Source organism: Microcaecilia unicolor, chromosome 4, assembly GCF_901765095.1.
Source record: "Microcaecilia unicolor chromosome 4, aMicUni1.1, whole genome shotgun sequence".
NCBI classification, from domain to species: domain Eukaryota; kingdom Metazoa; phylum Chordata; class Amphibia; order Gymnophiona; family Siphonopidae; genus Microcaecilia; species Microcaecilia unicolor.
In genome coordinates, this window is record NC_044034.1 from 266,612,322 (window position 1) to 266,637,087 (window position 24,766).

Here is a 24,766-nt window from a genome sequence, read left to right on the forward strand (position 1 = left end):
TGGTCTTGCTGCCTGTGTTCGTGACTTCTTCTGAGTTGGTCTGCTAGACTCTGTAACACAGGCTGACGTCACCGCAAAAAAAGGTGCCCATTGGTCATGGTGATGATGGACGTCAAGAGAAGAAGATGAGTGCTGTCAGCAGCAGCGAGAAGTAGACGTGGATCACGGCACCGCCGGGGATGGCGATGGGAAAGAGCAGGGTGGGCGGCAGCAGCCAGGCCACGGCGATCAGGAGCCGCACCCGCCGCCGACTCATCAGGCACCAGTAGCACAGTGGGAAGAACACTCAGAGGGAGGGAACGACCCTGAAACTCGGAGGGAGGGAGGGGATGACCCTTAAACTTGGAGGGAGGGGGGGGACGACCCTGAAACTCGGAGGGAGGGAGACCCTGAAATTCAGAGGGAGGGGGGACCCTGAAACTCAGAGGGAGGGAGGGAACGACCCTGAAACTCGGAGGGAGGGAGGGGATGACCCTTAAACTTGGAGGGAGGGAGGACCCTGAAACTCAGAGGGAGGGAGGGGACGACCCTGGAACTCAGAGGGAGTGAGGGATGGAGGGGATGACCCTGGCACACACTCTCATTCTCACACACACACACTCTCTCTCTCTCACAGACACACTCGCACCCAGTCTCACTCTCTCTCTTTGTCACACACACACACTCGCATATTCACTCTCTCTCTCTCTCTCTCACAGAGTCACTCTCACACACACTCTCTCAAACATACACACTCTGAGGAAAACCTTGCTAGCGCCCGTTTCATTTGTGTCAGAAACGAGCCTTTTTTACTAGTTAATAAATAAACTGAGTGCTCTCAGTATGGGCCCTAAAGTGACTGAGTGGATTAGGAAATGGTTGAGTGGAAGACAACAGAGGGTAGTGGTAAATGGATCTCATTCTGAGGAAAAGGACGGTGCCAGTGGTGTGCCACAAGGATCAGTTCTTGGGCACACCACTGGTAGCATCCTTTTAACATTTTTGTAAGCGATATTGCTGAAGAGCAGTCTGTTAAGGTTTGCCTGTTTGTGGATGATACCAAAATCTCAAAAGAGTAGAGTAGACACCCCTGATGGTGTGGATAACATGTGGAAGGACTTAGCAAAGATAGAGAAATGGTCTGGAATTTGGCAGCTAAGATTTAATGCTAACAAATGCAGGGTCATGCATTGGGACTCCAAAAACCCTACCGTACGGAACAGTACAGTTTAGAGGGTTAAGAACTTGTGTGCACGAAAGAGGAGCGGGACTTGGGTGTGATTAAATACAATTATCTTAAGGTGGCTAAACAGGTAAAAAAAAGGCGACTGCGAAAGCTAGAAGGATGCTTGGGTGCATAGGGAAAGGAATGGCCAATAGGAAGAAAGATGTGATGATATACCTGTATAAGACTCTGATGAGACCCCATTTAGAATATTGTGTACAATTCTGGAGACCATGCCTTCAAAAAGATATAAACAGGATGGAGTCAGTCCAGATGAGAGCTACTAAAATGGTCAGTGGTCTTTGTCATAAAGCGTATGGGGACAGACTTCAAGATCTCAATATGTATACTTTGGAAAAAAGGCAGGAGAGGGGAGATATGATAGAAATGTTTAAATACCTGTGTGGCATAAATGCACAGGAAGTGATCTTTCAATTGAAAGGAAGCTCTGGAACAAGGTGGCATCGGATGAAGGTGAAAGGGGGTAGACTCAGAAGTAACCTGAGGAAATACTTCTTCATGGAAAGGGTGGTGAATCTGTGGAACAGCCTCCCAGTGGAAGTGGTGGAGACGAAGACTGTATCTGAATTCAAGAGAGCTTGGAACAAATACATGTGATAGGGAGAGTAGATGGCAAGGCTGGGCAGACTGGATTGGCCATATGGTCTTTATCTGTCTACATTTTTCTATGTTTCTATGTAAGTGCAGCTCAGATTTGGAACAACAAAACCCAAGTATTCAAAGTTATACATTCAAGAGGCAGTTGATGAACACATAACTTTACTATCAATTTATTTTCAATTCTTATATGGATAGCATGGTGCTAAAAATACAGCTGAATGGCCCAATACTATCTGTATAAGGGGCTAGGACTGGGGTAAGCCAAAAACCTATCTGGATAGTGGCAATACTGAGTAATTATCCAACTAACTTATATGAATAGCAGCACTAAACTAAATGTGTGGAGGAGCAGCGTAGTGGTTAGAGCACTGGGCTTGATATCCAGGGATGCTTGACACTCAACGTGTAATTAAACTCTGGAATTTGTTGCCAGAGAATGTGATAAAGTTGGTTAGCTTAGTGGGGTTTAAAAAAGGTTTGGATGGCATCCTAAAGGAAAAATCCATAGACCATTATTAAAATGGACTTGGGGAAAATCCATTGCTTATTTCTGGGATAAGCAGCATAACATGTTTTGTACTTTTTGGGATCCAAAAATATTTGATACCCAGATTGGCCACTGTTGGAAACAGGATGCTGGGCTTGATGGACCTTTGGTCTGTCCCAGTATGGCAATACTTATGTACTTATGTAGATGGTAACAGCGGTTAGCGTATCTGGGTTTAAAAAAGGTTTGGACAAATTCCTGGAGGAAAAGTCCATAGTCTGCTATTGAGGCAGACATGGAAAGCAACTGCTTGCCTTGGGATTTGTAGTATGGAGTGTTGCCATGATTTGGGTTCCTGTCAGGTACTTGTGACCTGACTTGGTCACTGTTTGGATGGACCATTGGTCTGACCCAGTATGGCTACTCTTATGTTCTTTTTTTTGTTACATTTGTACCCCGCGCTTTCCCACTCATGGCAGGCTCAATGTGGCTTACGTGGGGCAATGGAGGGTTAAGTGACTTGCCCAGAGTCACAAGGAGCTGCCTGTGCCTGAAGTGGGAATTGAACTCAGTTCCCCAGGACCAAAGTCCACCACCCTAACCACTAGGCCACTCCTCCACTAATCCTAATCCTACTGCTGCTCCTTGTGATCTTTTAACCCTCTATTGCCTCAGGTACAGAATTAGAATATGAGCTCTCATCATTACTTTTTCATTCTCCATTGGATGGATACAAATACATTAGTTTAACAAAATGGTCATTTATTGTCATTTTGAATGCATGGACTATTACACAAAGGGATATAACCATCCACACACACATATTTAATCTGATTTTACATTTTATTATTCTATTGAAACATACACTTAGTCATGATGTCCAAATTTTTTTTTGTTTTTGTTTTTACATATATTTTTTGGTTTGCACAATACTTCCAGAGATATTTTATATAAGGATCTTTCAACAAAAAATATGTCTGAAATTGGAATATGTTTTAATATACCGCTTATGATTTGAATATATATGTTGCTTGTATGTAAAATTATTTCATATATATATATGTCATGTTTATTTATTTATTTTTATTATTTTTTTGTCAAACCCCTGAGGCAGGTGCGTTTGAGGGCCGAAACACGGCCCGTGTCGGGTTCTCTTTTAATAAATATTGTACCATTATTCCAGTTCTTGAGGCCCTTTTGTGCTTTTTTTTTGTGCTGCTTGACTTTCCAGCTTATAATCGAAAGAGAAAAATGCCTATATTGCGACCCACATCAGGAGATGGGCGTCTTTCTCCCGTGGGTGCCCAAATCGGTATAATCGAAAGCCAATTTTGGGCGTTTCCAACTGCAATCCGTCGCGGAAACGGGTAAAGTTGATGGGGGCGTGTTGGAGGCATGGTGAAGGCGGAACTGGGGCGTGGTTATCGGCTGAGGAGAGATGGGCGTCTTTAGCTGATAACCAAAAAAAAGGCGTTTTTACCACGATTTTGGGTCACTTTTTTTGGACCCTTTTTTTTCACGAACAGGTCCCAAAAAAGTGCCCCAACTGACCAGATGACCATTGGAGGGAATCGGGGATGACCTCCTCAGACTCCCCCAGTGGTCACTAACCCCCTCCCACCAAAAAAAACCCTACTTTACAAACTTTTTTTCCAGCCTCTATGCCAGCCTCAAATGCCGTACCCACCTCTATGACAGCAGAATGTGTTCTATCCTGTGACAGCCTTTCCCTGGTTCTGATGTGGCTCTCGGGTGAGTGTGACACCTTTTCTGTTATGCGCACTGCACAGTCATATCAGCAATGCATTGTGGTGGGTGTAGGGTATTGGGCTCCGTGATTCCACTAGCTTGTGGCAAATGCTCACGATGTTGGTAGTTGGTAGGCTCTACTCCCATGGTGCTTTTCCCCCTGCTTACTGGGTCAGAGTGTGCCCTGTTTTGTTTCCGGTAGTCCATGAGGTAGTGGCCATTTTTGTAAGCCAGTTTTAGATCCCATTCACGTGTTAGCCACGTTAGAGAACTTAGTTCTTCCCTTGAATGTGGCTGAAAGAGGGCATTGTACAGCATTCTGCCAGCTCTGACCTACTGCTAATCTCAGTACCAGGGAGACTCATTGCCAGTGGGGCACAACCTCTGATCTGCAGTTAACTGTGAGTAAGCGTGCTTATTCCAATAAAAGACGTTTTTGGAGAGATTAGTCTTCGGGTGTCAACTGGTGTGCCAATGTTATATAGCAGCAACCAGTCCTAGAGGCCTGCATGTATGCAGGTCCCTGGAGCACTTTTAGTGGGTACCGCAGTGCACTTCAGCCAGGCGGACCCAGGCCCATCCCCCCCCTACCTGTAACACTTGTACTGGTAAATGGGAGGCCTCCAAAACCCACTGTACCCACATGTAGGTGCCCCCTTCACCCCTAAGAGCTATGGTAGTGTTCTACATTTGTGGATAGTGGGTTTTGGGGGAGGGGGGTTGGGAGCTCAGCACCCGTGGTAAGGGAGCTATGCATGTGGGAGCGTTGTCTGAAGTCCACCGCACTGACCTCTAGGGTGCCCAGTTGGTGTCCTGGCATGTTAGGGGGGGCGAGTGTACTACAAATCGTGGCCCCTCCCATGACCAAATGGCTCGGATTAGGACGTTTTTGAGCTGGGCGTTTTTAGTTTCCATTATGGCTAAAAAAACCAAACGCCCAGCTGAAAAACGTCCATTTTTTCGAAAATACAGTCTGTCCCACCTCTTCACGTACCCGTTTTCGGACATAGACGCCCATGGAGATAGGCGTTCGCGTTTGATTATGCCCCTCTTTGTGTACTTTTGGACCCTCTCTTTGATTGATCTGAATTAAAATGAAACACCTCTTGTGATCTCATAAGTTAACCAGTTTCCCAACTCCACAAATATCACAATTATAGACGAAATCTCAATACAAAGAATTCAGTACTAAAGAAATTTTAAAAAATATTTTTATGGACCATTAGTGTTTATTTCCAGTTTTTTTTTCATGTATGTGACCAACACACACATAATCGCCTTGACATTTTTCATCATTGGTCCTTATTTTCAGTCATATTAATTTCACACTTCTCTTTCATTGATACTTTTCTTTTACTAATACTTTTTCATTTACAATATCCATATGATGCAACTTCTTCAATAAGCACTTATCTGAAACAATGAAGTCTTCAGCTTCATCAACTGGTAGATTCAATGATTTTCATTTCAATCACTTATCAGGTCGCCTTGCTATACAGAAACTATCACTATTCTGACATAGAGCTATGTTTCGCCATAAAGGCTACATCAGGGAATAATGAGTTTCTTTTTGTTCAATTTAGCACATCTGATATTAGCAAGCCACCTCTCCAAAATGGCGGTGGCGGCATTCTTCAAACACTGTTAAATACTCAATTGAATTCAATCAGCCAATCTACTCACACCATTGAGAACCAATCCAGTTCCTTATTCAAACCTTTTGGCGAAACTGATTGGAGATTGTACATAAAAAAAAACACTACTCTTGTTCCTCCTTTGCCATAGTCCCATGATCCTGCCCTGGGGTCCACAAAGCATCCTTCTCTCATCCTTCCCTCCCTCCCCATGTGTCCAGCATTGCTTTGCCTTCTACCCCTGCAAGTCCTGAGATCTTCCTCCCCTCCACTCACCTTCCGCACACCAGGCACCTCTCACTCTCCAACACCCAGTGCATCGTGAACCTTGCTGTATGGTCAGCAGCATTGAAGACCCTGCTTCCAAATGGCACAAGTCTCCTTCCCAAAAACAGGAAGTTGTGTCAAAGGAGGTGGGCCATGGCAGAAGAAAGAAAGCCTGCACCATCTGACAGCAGTATTTTCAATGCTGCCGGCCACATAGCAAGGTTTGAGGTGCACTGGGGTGGAAAGAGGGAGTAAGTGTTGGAGAGTGAGAATTGCAGGGTGCAGGAGGTAAAGAACTGAAAGCAGAGAAGAAGAAACATAACAGACTGCGGGAGAGAGCAGAGTGAATGTGTGTGAAAAATGCATTTAGGTGTTTGAGCTGAAGGAGCCTAAATGCATGTGCCATACACCCAATGCATGTGACTTCGCACATCTGATATTAGTTATGCTTTCTGTTGTAATTATTGTACTGTTTGTGCATTGTTCTTGGCTCAATAAAGATACTTAAAAAAAAAAAAGCAAGTCCAAAATGTAAAGTACTACCCCTACCCCCCCCCCCCCCCCCCCGACCTGACCCCTTTAGTGGCTGAAAAATATCAAATAGTAAGAAAAAATATTTTGTATTTAGCTCATACCTTTTTCAGTTGCAGTTCTAGGTGAGTTACATTCAGGAACAGTAGGTAGTTTCCTGTCTCAAGAGGGCTCAAAATCCAGTGGTATTGAAGATATTCACATTTGGGAGACCTTGGCCCAAAGTGGGTGGGCACAAAAAATTGCCCTGCTCCCACTCTCCACTCTTGCTCTGCTCCCCATGACCTCTAACTCATACTGTAAATACCCAGAATATATAACACAGTTATTTACGTTCGCTGTGTCTCCACTTATTTCCAGAACAGGTGATTCACGCCTCCTTTATTTTCCTTCTGGATGTTAAATATAAAAAGTCTTTACAATTTTCTCTTATATATCAAGCAGTTCAGATCTGGAACTCCTTACCTCTTGAACTTAAAATAATGCCTACTTATCTCTGTTTTTGAAAAAAAAGAAAAACAAAAACTGAAAACCCATGTTTTCTCTGAAGTTTACCAACTTTTTCAAGGAGCTGTAATTTGATTCTTTTAAGTGTTGTAATCCGCTTTGAACTAACTTCATTGGGAGTTGGTGGACTATGGGACTCATTTTTAAAAGAGAAAAATGTCCAAAAAGTGACAAGTCTGCATTTGGATGTTTTTCTCACAAAAACATCCAAATCAGTATTTTCGAAACCTCTTTTTAGACATTTTTCTCTGAAGTCCGTCAGGAGGACATCTAAATCTCAAGGGGGTGTGCCAGGGGGGTGATCAAGGCAGGACTTGAGCATTCTTAAGACTTAGAATTAATAATGGAACAAAACAAAAACGTCCAAGACTAAAACTTAGACGTTTTGAGCTAGACTTGTTTTTATTACGAATAAGGCACAAAAAGGTGTCCCAAATGACCAGATGACCACAGGAGGGAATCAGGGATGACCCCCCTTACTCCCTCAGTGGTCACTAAACCCCTTCCACCTCAAAAAATTGTGTTCAAGAACATTATTTGCCAGCCTCAGATGTCATACTCAGGTCCATTACAGCAGCATGCAGGTCCCTGGAGTAGTCTAGTGGTGGGTACAGTGCACTGCAGACAGGTGGACCCCAGGCTCCTACCTCCCCTACCTGTTACACTTGTGGAGGAAACTGTGAGCCCTCCAAAACTCACCAGAAACCCACTGTACCCACATATATGTGTCCCCTTCACCTGTAAGGGCTATGATCGTGGTGTACAGTTGGGGGTAGTGGGTTTGGGGTGGGTTTTTTTCAGGGGTGCTCAGCACACAAGGTAAGGGAGCAATGGTCAGATGTGTACCTGGGAGCAGTTTATGAAGTCCACTGCAGTGCCCCCTAGGGTGCCCTATTGCTGTCCTGGGATGTCAGGGGGACCAATCTACTAAAAATGCTGGCTCCTCCTACATCCCAAGGGCTTGATTTTGGATGTTTTGTACTTGTATGTTTTTGTTTTTTTCGAAAATGCCCCCCCCCCCCCAAAAAAAACCATCCAAATCCCAAAACGTCCATAGTATTTTTGAAAACAAAAGATAGACATCTATCTTTTTCAAAAATGACCTTCTTTCCTGTTCAGAATTTGGATGTTTTGTGTCACAGTACTATGAGGTTTTCCTCTCATTAAACGAAATGCCCCTCCACAAATCCCATGCCATATCATATATCATACTTCAGGTTGGAGATGAATGACAGGGGCCATGCGATTGTAGTTCTGCGTTTACAAATAACCTACCGTCTACATTCAGTTACAGCCAGTTATTGGTGCAAACTGCCCTAATCTGTAATGTATTTTATTTGAATTTAACTCACCCTTTTCAGTAGTACTTCCAAGGCTTAGAGGTGTGAGATGCTGCCGGTTCATCCGAAAGATTCTGAACTGGTCCAGGAGCATGTCTAATACCTGTAGTGCCAAACCTGCCTAATAGAACTGAATGATTTCTTAAATCAAAAGCAGCAGACAGGTCCAACACAAATCAGGAAACCTGCCTCTCTGTCATCCATCCCTCAGCACTGCTAGATTACAGCATAGAATTTTGGGATTAAACATTGAACAGCTCTGATTGCCATTACAAATTAACTATTTTATTACATTAAAATGAAATTTAAATTTAATTCTATGGGAGTGTAGGAAACCATAGGGTATTTTTTTTCAGCCAGTATTCTGAAAAAACACCAGAATTGTTGCACTGTGGAGGCTGCCAGCAGCACAGAGCCTCTGTCAGGTGCAAAGGATGAAAAAATATAAATGAATTTTAAAGCTCAAAGGTTCTTTCCTATGCAAAAGAGTACATATACATTGGTGACTAATGATTTGTCTAAAGGAAGTGCTTATGGATTCTTTTGGAAATAATGTGGGGGGGGGGGGGGGTTTCTAGTATTGTAAGTTTTTAAAACTTTAAAACGAACCTTTAGAAGAAATGCCTGAGACCAGTACTTTTTATTTTTTTAAAGACTTTTTAACCACAAAACTGTAGCATCCCTTTCACAGATTTCTTACTGATAGCCTGTTTGTCACACAAAGTACACTGCTAATGTGATTCTGTTGCATAATAAAGGTAGCACTGGCATGATAGCTAGAGTTTTCTTTCAAAGTGCAGGAGTTTCTGTTGTGTTTCGAAACACAATTGTCTTTATTCTACAAAATTCAAAGGTATGCAAAACAAATTATGTCCATTGGTGAACCTCAGGGGCACAGAGCCAAATGTTCACTCACATCAGACAATGATTAAAAATGCCGCCAGTTGAATATATAGAGATATTTTGGCCATATGTAAAGCACTAGAATTCTGCAGAACTGAGGCCTGTGAAATTGTACTATACTGCTAATTTGCGAGTTTGTTTTTCTAGAGTATCCTTACACACAGCAAAGAACTAACCCTTTTCTAGTAGACTTACAAATAGAATTTGACAGATGTTCACTTAGAGACATACCTGCAGAAGTAGAAAGAGTAAGCAGCAGGGAGAAGGAGAAAACCAGAGCCTTCCACGGGCTGGAAACCATGGTGAAATCTAAGTGACAGTGATCCAGCTAGTGCTGGAAGGTGCACAGAGATGTGCCGTCTGACCAAAGTTCTCCGTTTGAGTGGAATTTAGATTCTGGGGGTGGGAAAGGATCTGAGTTCCTCTTCACTACATTCAGAATTGAAATCTGAAGTGGAAAATTAGATCTTGCAATAAACTGTACATTCTAGTGAAAAAAAAGTTTGTACTGGTTACTGTAAACTCAGAGTTCCCATATATAAAAGTAACGTGCAACCTGTTTCTTGTATGTAAGCTTGAAATATTTTTTAATGGTTATATTTTAGATGACCTTTGCACTAGCACCTTTTTTAAGTTTAAATTTTCCTCCTCCAAATACAAAGGTCATCTAAAATGAGATTTGAATTTATTTAAGAGAAAGAATGACTAGTTTTTTGTGACACTCAGATCACTATGTTATTTGAGCTACAAGCTTTTAGGCCATGTACTCATTGCATTATGTATAACATGGGCTGATGTTAAGATAATTATTAGCTAATGTGTTAGCTAAAGTAAAGAGACAGTTACTGATAGTTTGCTCTGTCAGGACTTGACAACCAGTGCAAATTCTCATATACAAAGAGTCAAACCACATGCTGAAAATATGGGAGGCAAATTTGCACTAATTGGCTATAACTGAATGCAGACTCTTGGTTGACTATAAGTTCTGAAAAAATATGCCATTATAAATTTCAGAAATGATTGGATTGAGGGAAAGTATTTAATTGCAAAGAACAAACATTAAAGAAACTTCAGACCACTCAAAACACGGCAACTAGACTTATCTTTGGAAAAATGCGATTTGAAAGCGCAAAACCCCTCCACGAAAAACTACACTGGCTCCCAATCAAAGAACGCATTGCTTTCAAAATCTGCACTGTGGTTCACAAAATTATCTACGGTGAAGCCCCGGGATACATGACAGACCTGATCAACCTACCAACTAGAAACACATCCGAAGCAACACGAACGTACCTAAATCTGCATTACCCAAGCTGCAAAGGACTCAAATACAAATCAACTTACGCATCCAGTTTCTCCTACATAAGCACACTACTGTGGAATGCATTACCAAAAGCCTTGAAAACTACGTACGACCACCTTAACGTCTGGAAAAAAACAAAAAGTAACCTGTTTAAAAAGGCATACCCTACCGATGCAACCTGATCTCTGCAACACAACAAAACTAAAGTACGTAAAGGACATAACACAACTCTTCCTTTGTACAATTCCCTAATGTGGCTGTGCCACATGAACTTTACCTTACCACAATATCACTTTGTATTTGTCTACACCAGAGTCTGCAAACACCTCTCCGGTACTATGTAAGCCACATTGAGCCCACAAATAGGTGGGAAAATGTGGGATACAAATGTAAGAAATAAAATAAATAATTGATGCTAGAATATATTCCCACAGTAGGCTACATCTATTTATACACTAATGTTTATGTAAAGCCCATAATCACTTCAAAAGAAAACTGCAACACAGAAACTATGAATAACTTCCAACTCCATACTGTGGACAAACAACTCCAATGTTCTGACCATTCAAAAAAATAGCAGGGAGGAAAAGACCTCAAAAGACTCACACAGTACACAGTGATCTTACACCTAATTGCTTGAGTACTTCAAGAGCTGAAAACACACTACTAGCATCAAGTCCATATCTGTTTTCTACACCTCACCAGCCACCCTGTCTTTTGGCCTTCCTACTTCCCTTAAGCTTCAAAGTTTTTTCCTCTTATCCACCGTATCTCCTCTTTGTTACTGTTGTCATAGCTTCACTTCTCTTCTTCATACTATGCCAACTCCTCCTTTCCAATATCTGCTGCAGATATCATTCTGAATCCTGGACCTTCAAGGCAAGTGTTTCCTTATCTATACACATCTAAACTATTACCCCTCACAGTCTTATTTACCCCACCCCTCTTCTTCTCACCCTTCCATTTGTTCTCATAGAATGCCTGCTCTGTTGCCGACAAGCTTGAGTGCATTATTTCAGAGATGGTGTTGAAAACATTTTGGACTCATTGTGAGGGCTGGGGAGGGAATCTGGGGGACCTTCAATTCTTTTATTGTGCCACTGTGCAAGAGAGTCTTTTTCTCATGTGTTGGAATAGCCAGGAATGCAAAAAGGTCCTGGCTGTGGCAATATGTAAGAAAGTAATACAAAGTTTAGCTAAGGAGATAAATGTGCCAGGAGCTTTGTATCTCTCAGCTAAATTTTGCAAAAACAGATACTAACCCACAAACATTTTTGCAGGATAGTACATAAGGCTCGATGGCAGATAACAATTATAGGGCCCTTCTGATATGATGAATTAACTTTTTGGTAAAATGCCACAGAATCCAGTCCAGATGATCTTTGGCTTTCAACTCGCTTCTTTGCAACTAAGAATCCTCTGTGTTTACGCCACACTGCCTTTAATACTGTTACTGTGTGCTTTTTAGTTTAACTTTATTTTTTTACACCTTTTTCAAGGTGAGCTACATTCAGGTAATCCCTTGTCCCTGGAGGGCTTACAATCTAAGGTGTCCCTTTACAAAGCTGCAGTAAAAATTGGCCTTTAGTGAAACCTTACGTGGGTCTTTCCCACGTGCTAAGGCCATTTTAACCACAGCCTCTAAAAACCCCATGGAGTATTTAATTTCAATAATGGCTGTGCATTAACATTGCCATTAAAAAAATTATCATAAGAGTACTTACTGCCACCTCTTTGGCAAGCAGTAAGGGAACCCACATTATCCATGCACTAATTAGCATGGCAATGTAGATGCGCTAACTGGTTAGCACAAGAGTACCCACACTCTGCCCTTGATATGCCCCCTCAAAAAATATTTTGTGCACAGTTAGAGAGTGCACATGGCAAAACTAATGCAGTACCCTATGTTTGCACCTGAGGCAATGGACCATTAAATGACTCGCCCAAGGTCAGAAGGAGCTACAGTGGGATTTAAACCTGGCTTCCCTCAGTCTCAGAACACCGTTCTAACCATTAGGCTACCCAACTCCACTGAGAGGCTTTCACAACCCTTTCTGTGAAAAAATATTTTCTAGCATTACTCTAAGTCTACCCTCTTTGAACCTCATGACATGACATTTTATAATTAATCCTCCTTTCCACTGAAAAATACTTTCTTTTTGTGTAATATTTACATCTTTGAACTATTTGAATTTAATTTATTCCCCTTCCTTCTCTACACTATACATGGTTAGGGCCTATTTACTAAGCTGTGTAAGGTGCTGCATCGTAGGTTTTAACATGCTCTAAAAATCCTTAACATGTCAAACTTGCTACTTCACATTAAATTCCATGCTAAACCCCTAACAAGGAATTTTATGTTACTACGGGCAAGAGGATGGGAAAACAGAAGGAAAGAAGGCGGTGACATTAACAAGGGGCATTCAAGGATGTAGCTACTGCTTCCATATTACCTACTGCCTCATTAATATGCAATAACACACATTTATGTTGAGATTCTCTCCCCACATTCTGGGCATGCTCACTTTGGGGGAGATTCTATAAATGGCACTGAAAATTAGGCACAGATAAAATTCAGTGCGCAATGCTATTCTATAAAGGTTGCTCTGGGAGGGGAACTCTTTATAGAATAGGGTTGAGCAGTGAATTCCACACTCAACTTTGGGCACGAAGGCTTATACTAACTGAAACCTGGTGTAAATCCTGGCGTGCAAGTTAGGCGCACATTCCCGTTATTCTGTAACACTGTGCACATCTTTAATGAATGCCCCTCCCGTGGCCATGCCTCCTTTTCAGTTGTGTGTGATCCAATTTAGGTGACCATTGTTACTGAATAGTATGCAACCAAATCAGAGTCCAAATCATAATTAGTACCAATTGGGCCTGTTAACTCCAATAATTAACTAATTATTTCAGGCATCGATCTGGTATCTGCACTCAGTTTTGGGCAACCTTTATAGAATCCAGGGGTTTATCCTAAAAACTTTACCACAGAGGTTTTAATGCTAATGTACATTATTATTTGTTATATTTGTATCCCACATTTTCCCACCTTTTTGCAGGCTCAATGTAGCTTACATATAACCGTTAACGGTGTTAGCCGATTCCGGTCTGAACAAATACATAGTATGAATACAAAGTGATATTGTGGTAGAATGAGGTACATGTATGGTAGGTACAATTGGGGGGAATTTACTACTACTACTTAACATTTCTAAAGCGCTACTAGGGTTACGCAGCGCTGTACAATTTAACATGGAAGGACAGTCCCTGCTCAAGGAGCTTACAATCTAAAAGACAGGTGTACAATCTAAAGACAAGTGTACAATCTAAAAAAATTTAGGGAGGGAAAGGGGGAAGAAGAGTCCGGTAATGTCCGTTACGGTCTTTGGTTACATTGTGTCGCAAGTGTCCAGGTATTTTTATGTTGGGTCAGTGAAGTATGCTCTTCTGAACAGGTCTTTAGTGCTTTCCGAAAATTTAGGTGGTCAGGCGTAGTTTTTACTGCTTTTGGTAATGTGTTCCATAGCTGTGCGCTTATAAATTGTTGATAGTGTGTATTAATAGCAATACCTGCCATGGGTTAGAAAATAGGCACCTTAAGATGCTCATCCCATGTCCTAGGACTTTTGGGGTAGATCCCTTCCCACCTCGTTCCTATCTGTATTGGAACTGCAGATCAGCGCTGCGTAACCCTAGTAGTGCTCTAGAAATGTTAAGTAGTAGTAGTAGTAGATTATATGAAGAGAAAGCATAGCTCACATACAATAGGTAAATTCAGTAAGAATTGATAAAATGTATTCATCAGACTTTCATAGATACAATAAAGTAGTTTGATTTTGTATTCAATTTATATCAGCAGTAGAAAAAAATTGTTTGTGGAATGAATGTGCTACATAAAGTGCTATTATGACAAGTAGATACGAACACAAAAATAATGGAATGGATTAGAGAATGCAGATCAAATGAGAAATTCTTTAAGACAGTTGTGTGGACAATATATTTAAGTATGCTAATTATGTTACAAATTATTTACAAATAAATTACAGCAAGATAAAACAAGTTACATCTGTGCAAACTGCCGTTAGGCTAAACACATCTAGCCATCACATTCCTACTTGCAATTACATTAAGAAATTCAGCATTTTCTCCTGCTCTGTGAGCAATTGTGTTGCAATTCTGACCAGTGCTCACATGGCAATAGTACTTGAAATGTGTATACATTGTAAATAAAGACACATTTTACAGCAATGTGAAGACTATACATCCATTTTTACATCCATTTATGTATCTATACAAAAATAATTATCACAGATTATAGCCGGATGCTTTGAGATTAAGCAGGGAACAAAGATATTTGTTTGGAACACAAACTAAAAAGTTGATGTCCCTTCAAATGTATTCCTTTTCCAGTTCTGCAGTGCGTTAAGGGACACCGTCTTTATTTTCTCGTAATATTTCTGACTTCAAGCTTTCGTTAAATACAGTACATAGGCGAAAGGAAGAAGTGAAAAATTTCAGTGGCTCAAGAGTGCACTGCTGGTGATTTGTTAATTGCCATTATATTACAAGATTGTCTGAAATCTCATGCCAGTTTGAGAGGCTTGAGTGAGATATATTTGGATAAAAATCCATGCTCAATGAGAAAAAGGCTTGTGGTAAAAAATACAGTTTTTAAAAGTGAAGCAGCAGCTCCATCCAGCAAAAATATATCACTAATGCACACCATGATGCTGAAATATCAGAAATCAAGTCGCCATAAACATCGCTTTCACGCATATCTGGAAAGAGATTTGTGAGTTTTGTTTGGAATTTAATCCCCTTACAAAAATAAAATATTCTTCCATAATGTATTTTGTCTCTTAGAAAATTAGTCAAACACTAATTAGGAGAACAAGATATTTTCATTTACTCTGATTATTTTAGTAACTCCACACACTAAACTCTTGTACGCATAATGGCTATTGGGTGGGTCTTCAGCACACTGTATTCCAGAGCAGCTATTAAAAAGTGCATCATATTTGAAATGTTTACATTTATAATATCAAGGAAAATAAGTCTGTATCAAAGATGCTAGAAGCAAATTGACTAGTTCCACAGTGAATCCTTGCAAAGAATTATAACTGGAGGTTGACGTACCACAAAAAATGGCTGTCATAAGCTTGTAAAAAAAGTGTATAAGATAAAATAGTATTTTACTTTTCTAAAGCACCATCACTTTAAAAAGATGCATTTTACCACAGAAAACCATGTACTAGCAATGCAAAAGGAAAAGCAAAATGAATGACCCAAAATCTCATTTCCCTGGTATTTCAAAATGTAGACTGAAAAACAATTATTTTTGGAGATCAAAATTATAAACTATTTTTTAAATGTAAGATTAATTTTGAAGTACTAAAACCAGAATGCATTTTGCACACTCTCTTTGGACAAGTTCTTCAAGAAACCCCATCTCAGTCGCTAGTTCTATTATTCAGTTTTTGTTGATACACCCACTGAACAAGGCAAGATTGTGGAATCTGAATGTGTTGAGATCCAGCTTTTTCAAATGGCAATCCAGATCCATTACTTTACTTTCTCTTCATGATACTTCACGTGCAACAAATGAGAAGGGTGACAATAATGAGGATAAGGATGGAACAGCTTTCTTTATAAAAAAAAAAAGACCTGGCAGGTTAGGGCTCTTCAGCGTGGAGAAAAAAGGATTGAGAGAAGACATGAAAGAGATTACCAAATCATGGCATGCTGTTGAACAATCTGGTAGGGACTGACTAGTCATTCGATTAGTACAAAGTCTAGGGGGTACTCCATGAAACTAGTGAGATATTTAAAATAAATTCTAGAAAGCATTTTTTTCAGTCAAAGCATAATTAAACTATGGGATCTGTTGCCACAGAATGTGGTCAAAGCTAGCAATACAACTGAATTATAAGAAAATGCTGCAGTACATCTCTAGCAGGCAGGTCCATTAACCATTTATTTAGCAAGACAACCTTAGGTGCCTCCATCTCCCATTTCTTGGCATGAGCAGCATGGAATAGGTTTTCCTATTTGGGACCTGTGAGAGCTCCAGGTGCTGGATTGGCCACTGTCAGGTACAGGATGCTAAGGCTTGATGGACAATCATAACCTCACTCTTGTCTTTCATTGTAAATTTTGTAGGGTGTTGGTTTGGACAAGTGCATACACTTATGGGTCTTTTTGTACAAACAAACAGGAAAAACACATGCTGGATGTCAGTTGCAGTCCAACATTCAAATGTCTACAGAAGGTACTCAAAGTTCATAGCAAGCACGTTCAGGTTTCAAGTCAGCCTTTAATATCCGAGAAGCTAGTAGTGCTGGCATTACAACTCTCACTGCAGCTTGACGAGGTGCTCAGAGTACCAGAACAGGTACCTGATTCTGCATGAAAACCAAAATATATAAAACATAATTAAATGGACCTCATAACATGTGTCTTTCATGCTTACAAGAAAGCAACTACCATATCATTCACAACATTGATGGTCTTACCGGAGCTACTTAAGGAATGCACAGATTTTGAGTTGCCCAGAATAGAAAGTAGATTGCTGGCTGGAACCCAGGCTTCCTTACCAGTGCTCAGATTCCTTACATACCTATAAGAGACATGCACACTGTTAAAACAAAAATTTGATGATCATATTTTAACAAAGGAGAGTTAAACCAGAATAAGTTCTTATAAATGAAGTTTTGTTACTTTACATACCAAATTCCCTCTTCTCCTTCATGAATCAACTGCACTGTGTCTCCACTTTTCACAGCAAGATCCTCTGACTCACATTTCTCAGGGTCAGCTATAACAGTATATTTACCAGGAGCCTGAAAGCAAAAGGTGGCCTCAGTGAGATTTTATGACTGTTAGCTGATTAAAGCAATTTCTAATTCATGTTGCACTTCCCATTTCTAGTGATTTTTTTTTTTTACAAAGCAATATATATTCTCTGATACCTTGGCAAGGCTCAAATTCTGATCATACATATGAAATATTTATATTTTCAAATGCATAAGAGAAAGGCACTGTGGCTGCAAATGTTAGAATGGTCTCCAAAGGAGACGAAGACGCTGGCTAAAACAAAGCCTTTATTCTTTCATTGACTCAGGCGATTTAAAACTGTGTTCCAGCGAGGGACACCTGTATCAAGGCGATTTCATCTTCTATAATCTGGACACTGTTCTTTGTTCCTATTCTTGGTTCTTGTACTCTCCCTCTGTTTTTTTTTCTTTTTCATTTTGTGCACAATGATGACTCAATTTTATATACAAGTCAATTTAATTATGATTTGCATATTATTTTTTTTTTAAGTTTTTGTTCTTATATATGTTCCTCTGTGTCCCCCATGTTTTAGGTGGTCAGTTAAATGGCCAATATTCTCAATGGAGAAAGGTAGATAGTGGGGTTCCGCAGGGATCTGTGTTGGGACCGCTGCTTTTTATAAATGATCTGGATATGGGAATAACTAGTGAGGTAATTAAATTAAATTAAAGTTGTTAAATCGCAAGAGGATTATGATAAATTGAAAGACCTTACGAGACTGGGCGACAACCTTTCAAGGATATAACAGAGGAGAGACACAATTTTGTTAAGTGCCAGACTTCCTTCATTATGAGTGAATAATATACGCTCTCTTGGATGCTCTTTATTTATAAAACCTTTTTTTCCCCTGAAGCAACCTGGTAAAGGTGAAACAGAGAATCCCTTGTTGGGATGTTTGCAGACTATTTAAAAATAAGGAAAATGAAAAGGAATACTTCTGCCATCCAAGATAAGTACTAAGTCTTTCAAGATACTCGTTACTAAATTGGGTCTCTCCTCTATTGGATCCTTGAAAGGTTGTCTTGTTTTTTGTTTCATGAATATTGTTGTATTAGCGGAGGTTTTTTTGCAGACTAATGATTAAAAGGAGCCATCTTTATTTATGAAGGTGTATCTTTCAAACTGAGGTGTCTCCAAGTTGTACTGAAGTCTTTTTTCTCCACTATATTTTTTCATTAAATGATACAAGACTCACCTTAGGATACTAAGAAAGTATATGTAGAAGTAACTTTATACTGTTGATTTCAATTACCCCAATATTGACTGGATAAATGTAACATCAGCGCATACTAGAGAGGTAAAATTCTTTGATGGAATCAAGGACTGCTTTATGGAGCAGCCAGTTCAGGAGCCAGCAAGAGGAGGAACAATTCCAGACCTAGTCCTTAGTGGAGCAAATGATTTGATGCAGGAAGTAATGGTGCTGGGGCCTCTTGATAACAGTGATCATAACATGATCAGATTTGAAATAAGCTCTGGAGTAAGTACACACAGGAAATCCAATAAGTTAGCATTTAACTTTCAAAAAGGAGACTATGATAAAATCAGAAAAATGGTGAAAAAAAAACCTTAGAGGAGCAGCTGAGAAGCCCAGACCAGATATATTCCGTGAATTAAAAAAGGAGGAAGGAAGATCAAACGATAGTTGGTACGGTTAAAAAGTGAGGTGAAGGAAGCTATTAGAGCTAAAAGAAAATCCTTCAGAACATGGAAGAAGGATCCAACTGAAAATAATAGGAAACTACATAAAGAATGGCAAGTCAAATGAAAAGCGCTGATAAGGAAGGCAAAGAGAGACTTTGAAAAGAAGATTGCATTGGAAGCAAAAACGCATAGTAAAACTTTTTTAGCTTTATTGAAAGCACGAAACCGGCAAAAGAATCGGTTGGACAGCTAGATGACCAAGGGGTAAAAGAGGGAAGATAAGGCCATAGAGGAGAGATTAAATGAATTCTTTGCTTCAGTCTTCACCGAGGAAGATGTATGAGAGATACCGGTGCCAGAAATGGTATTCAGTTCTGACGAGTCTGAGAAACTGAATCAAATCTCTGTAAGATGTATGTAATGGGGCAATTTGACAAATTGAAGAGTAGCAAATCGCCAGGACCGGATGGTATACATCCCAGAGTATTAATAGAATTGAAAAATGAACTTGTGGAACTATTGTTAATAATATGTAATTTATCTTTAAAATCAAGCATGATACTGGATAACTGGAGGTTGGCCAATGTAATGCCGATTTTTAAAAAGGGCTCCAGAGGTGATCCAGGAAATTAAAGACCGGTGAGCCTGACGTTGGTGCCGAGCACAATGGTAGGTAGAGACTATTATAAAGAACAAAATTACAGACCATATTCAAAAGCAGGGATTAAAATGAGACAAGGCCAACATGGATTTAGTGAAGGGAAATTTTGCCTCACCAATCTACTACATTTCTTTGAAGGGGTGAACGAATATATGGATAAGGGTGAGCCGGTCGATATTGTGTATCTGGATTTTCAAAAGACATTTGACAAAGTACCTCATGAAAGACTCCAGAGGAAATTGGAAACTCACGGGAGAGGAGGTAGTGTTCTATTGTGGATTAAAAACTGGCCAAAGGATAGAAAAGAGAGAGTAAGGTTAAATGATCAGCATTCTTAATGGAGAAGGGTAGATAGTGGGGTTCTGCAGGGGTCTGTGTTGGGACCGCTGATTTTTAACATACTAGTGAGGTAATTAAATTTGCCGATGACACAAAGTTATTCAGTTAAATCACAAGAGAATTGTGAAAAATTGCAAGACGACCTTATGAGACTGGAAGACTGGGCATCCAAATGGCAGATGATGGTTAATGTGAGCAACTGCAAAGTGATGCATGTGGGAAAGAGAAACCCAAACTATTGCTACATGATGCAAAGTTCCACATTAGGAGTCACTGACCAGGAAAAGGATCTAGGAGTCATCGTTGATGATACTTTGAAACCCTCTGCTCAGTGTGCTTCGGTGGCAAAGAAAGCAAATACAATGTTAGGTATTATTAGGAAAGGAATGGAAAATAAAAATGAGGATGTTAAAATGCCTTTGTATCGCTCCATGATGCGACCGCACCTTGAATACTGTGTGCAATTCTGGTCACCGCATCTCAAAAAAAGATATAGTGGAATTAGAAAAGCTACACAGAAGGGCGATGAAAATGATAAACAGAATGGGACAACTTCCCTATGAGGAAAGGCTGAAACAGCTTGGGCTCTTCAGCTTGGAGAAAAGACAGCTGAAGGGAGATATGATAGAGATATATAAGTGCAGTGGAACAGGTAGACATGAATCACTTGTTTACTCTTTCCAAAAATACTAGGACTAGAGGGCACGCAAGGAAGCTACTAAGTAGTAAATTGAAAATAAATTGGAGAAAATATTTCTTCACTCAATGTGTAATTAAACTCTGGAATTCATTGCCAGAGAATGTGGTAAAAGCAGTTAGCTTAGTGGGGTTTTTAAAAAAGTTTGGCTGGCTTCCTAAAAGAAAAGTCCATAAGCCATTATTAAAATGGACTTAGGAAAATCCACTGCTTATTCATGGGATAAGCAGCATAAATGTATTGTACTGTTTTGGGATTTTGCCAGGTACGTGTGACCTGGATTGGCCACTGTTGGAAACAGGATACTTGACTTGATAGACCTTTGGTCTGTCCCAGTATGGCAACACTTATGCACTAGCATTCCTAGAAACCTGGCAACACAGACATCCTAGCAGTGTAAAGGGTCAATGCAGCGGACTTCACATAAAGGGACCCAGGTAAAAATTCCACCTAAATCCCTTCATATTGCACGGTGAACCTTCCAGGAATAGAGAAAACCTACTGTATATAAAGGTGCACCACTACAATAGCCTTCAGGCTTGCTGGTCACTTTTATATTTAGGTGCAGGGGGCACTTCTATGTTCCAGGAGGGTTCACATACTTGTACTGAAATTAAAGAGTTAAAGTGGGAATTGAACCTGGGTTCCGTTGTTCTCAGTCCACTGTACTGACCACTAGGCTACTCTATCCACTTGCTTGCTGCTTTCATAGGGCCATGCCCCTTTGGAGCCCAAAGGAGTAGGAGATTATGACCAACTAATATGGGGAAACGAAGTTGGCTGTATCTGCGACCGTATGGATCATCATGTAAAGGTACTTTCTCTGGTGACATCATCAGTAACGGTGAGTTCTTTACCCCCTAATGCTGCTTCACTCTCTTCGTATGCCATCTCCCCCCTACCTACAGTAACTATTCCCAGTACAGGCATTAATCCCGATGGAGTAAAAATTCCCCTACTGATTTACATATCACAATGGGTGGTGTCTCTAGTATTTCAAATGGGGTTAAAGCCCTGAAATAGGGCCTTTATGTCCACTGCAGTCCAGATTATCTCAGGTTTGGCAATAGATGAAGTAACTAGTAAAGATATTTGGAAAGGGGTCATCAAGCTCTCTGAGCATGAAGACAGACTTTTAGAGCTGGAGAAATGGTCACCTAAAGGTAAGACTTTTTTGACTACTTTGCAGTTTGCAGCTGTTAAAAACAGCAGTTTATTGGACTCACAGGCAGAGGGAAAACCATTTTAGGAGTGGGAATCGCAAAATGTTAAATTTTCTAGTGACTCACTATTTGGCTCCTCTTGAACTTTTAAAAATGTATTTGAAGGAGACTCTTCAATATCCTAAAGCTGATAACGATCATTGGAGAATATATTTTATATTATGAGAAGTTCCAGAGTGTCCAATGAAGAGGGACAATTGATCAGATAGACTCTGTTGATACTTTGGGTGTTTCTCAATTTCTAGAGTCAATTCTGAAGTTGAAAAGAATACTATTCTAAAAATGTATTTTGCTAAGAAAAATGTTTCCTTCTGTGGCTAACAGATCACTATTTTTCCTGACGTGGCTAGGCAAACAGCTTTGTAGAAAGCAATTCCTACGGCTGAAACCTTGTTTTGGCTGTGGGAACTACTTTTTTCTTGAGGTTTTCTTGCAAGTGCTTGGTCAAGTATGGAAATAGTTGATATGTGCTTACAGATCCCACCCATTTGGAAAAATGTCTTTTAAACATCTTCTTCAAGATGCTACTTAATATGATACATTAAATCATTTTTTTGGGGGGTGGATAGGAGATTATTTCATTTCCTTTTCTCAATAACTCAGCTTTAGTTAGTTCCTGAGATGTGGACTAAATGATTTCTTATTTCTTGAGGTAGTATGATGGATATATAAGATCATATTCTTTCATTTTCTGGAATTATATTCTGTACAAAAATCTGAAATTCAATAAAAAAAAATTCAAGGAATCAGTAGAAAATCTTTTACACTTACTAGCTTTCTATCACCACCTTCTTCTTCTGCATCTGATGAATTAAGAGGATCATCAGCACTAGACCATCCATCATTGTTTTCTTCTGAGGCATCAAGTGATTGGGATGTCTGAGACCAGTCTAACAAAGAATCAGTTCTAGAATTATAAACTTGGTTCCAATTTTGAAAAATTAAAATACATTTAAAGCAGTATCAAAAAATGACCAAACTACTAAGTAGCCTACATGCATCTTTCTTCAGGGTATTTGGGTTGCATTCTTGTTTACCCTGCTAACCATAGGGACCAAAGTAACTGACAATGCAAATTATCCCTCTCTGAGAGTTTGTTGACTCTGGTGATGCTTGAAACACCCATTGCACCCTCATGGCTGGCACCTCTGCTTCTATATTCGATTAATCTACTAAGTATTTCATATGCAAAACTTGTATCTGCATCTGCCACATCCATATATTCAATTACATTGCTGTAAAAATTCAATCAAGTGTCAGATTTAAAGTTCAAGTTTTATCTTAGCAGATCTTATGTAAGATGGAATTTCCGGCAGAGATGAATTTTATATTTTTTTGAACTGGAGAAATCAAGGTTCAAAAAGTCCAAAAGATCCATCAGAAAATTTTATTTTGAACCTCAAGGGATCATGATTCAGGAAGGGTCACTACTGTAATGTATCACAATAGCCATATTCCAAAAATTATTGCATTTATATTTTAAAGTAGCTCCACACAAAGGATTCTTTAGGGAGAAACTAACATAGAATCCATATTTTTCTTCTTCATAAAAATGAGAATTTGCTGGTATAGGCATTTATCAACATCATAATACGTAATACAAACAGGCAGTCATGGAAACCACGCATAGGAATTTTAAATTTATCAAATTGAAAACCCAAATACAATTAATTAATCATATATTAAGCATAACAAATTTATAATAATGTGATCTTGTCCATGAGTGTTCAATTTTTGTGTTAGCATTATGATACAAGGGTATGAGATTGGGTCTTCATAAGTTCACATTAAGTACTCTGTTTCCTCAATTGGAACGTTCTTTGAAAGAAGACAAAGAGGGATATAATCGAACGGGACGCCCATGTTTTCCTGGGGCCATCCTCGCAGGACAGATCCTTGAAGGGGAGGGGAAACCCATATTATCGAAACAAGATGGGCGTCCATCTTTCGTTTCGATAATACGGTCGGGGACGCCCAAATCTCAACATTTAGGTCGACCTTAGAAATGGTCGTCCACGGTTTTCGGCGATAATGGAAACCGAGGATGCCTATCTCAGAAACGACCAAATCCAAGCCATTTGGTCATGGGAGGAGCCAGCATTTGTACTGCACTGGTCCCCCTCAAATGCCAGGACACCAACCGGGCACCCAAGGGGGCACTGCAGTGGACTTCAGAAATTGCTCCCAGGAACATAGCTCCCTTACCTTGTGTGCTGAGCCCCCCAACCCCCCCCCCCAAAACCCACTCCCCACAACTGTACACCACTATCATAGCCCTAAGCGGTGAAGGGGGACACCTACATGTGGGTACAGTGGGCTTCTGGTGGGTTTTGAAGGGCTCACATTTACCACCACAAGTGTAATAGGTGGGAGGGGGGAATGGGCCTGGGTCCGCCTGCCTGAATTGCACTGCACCCACTAAAACTGCTCCAGGGACCTGCATACTGCTGTGATGGAGCTGGGTATGACATTTCAGGCTGGCATAGAGGCTGGCAAAAAAAAATGTACGTTTTTTTTAGGGTGGGATGGGGTTGGTGACCACTGGGGGAGTAAGGGGAGGTCATCCCCGATTCTCTCCGGTGGTCATCTGGTCAGTTCAGGCAGCTTTTTGAGGCTTGGTCGCAAGAAAAAATGGACCAAGTAAAGTTGGCCAAGTGCTTGTCAGGGACGCCCTTCTTTTTTCCATTATCAGCCGAGGACGCCCATCTCTTAAGCACGCCCCAGTCCCGCATTTGCTACGCTGCCGACACGCCCCCTTGAACTTTGGTCATCCCCGCGACAGAAAGCAGTTGAGGGTGTCCAAAATTGGCTTTCGATTA

General features: G+C 40.3%; 2 protein-coding genes and 1 long non-coding RNA gene across 7 annotated transcripts in view; 1 reads left to right on the forward strand and 2 right to left on the reverse strand.

The window, feature by feature from the left end:
* The window catches only part of F7 (coagulation factor VII), a 37,032-nt gene extending 27,254 nt beyond the window's left edge, over window positions 1–9,778 (reverse strand). Inside the window, exon 1 of the mRNA XM_030201528.1 lies at window positions 9,475–9,778. Within this exon, the coding sequence (XP_030057388.1) occupies window positions 9,475–9,544 (70 nt within the window). The 5' untranslated portion in view covers window positions 9,545–9,778. The remainder of the gene's footprint in view (window positions 1–9,474) is intronic.
* LOC115469164 lies at window positions 4,399–18,360 on the forward strand. Its single transcript, XR_003941961.1, has 3 exons — window positions 4,399–4,409; window positions 4,867–4,869; window positions 18,237–18,360. It is a non-coding gene; the product is annotated as an uncharacterized LOC115469164 (long non-coding RNA).
* Window positions 14,391–24,766, reverse strand: part of MCF2L (MCF.2 cell line derived transforming sequence like) — a 329,928-nt gene continuing 319,552 nt past the window's right edge. For all 5 annotated transcript variants that reach the window (XM_030201525.1, XM_030201522.1, XM_030201526.1 and 2 more), the window contains 4 exons: window positions 22,719–22,837; window positions 17,276–17,388; window positions 17,062–17,165; window positions 14,391–16,950 (listed from right to left, as the gene is read on the reverse strand). In XM_030201525.1, coding sequence (XP_030057385.1) covers window positions 16,856–16,950; window positions 17,062–17,165; window positions 17,276–17,388; window positions 22,719–22,837 — 431 coding nt within the window. In that variant the 3' untranslated portion in view covers window positions 14,391–16,855. The remainder of the gene's footprint in view (window positions 16,951–17,061; window positions 17,166–17,275; window positions 17,389–22,718; window positions 22,838–24,766) is intronic.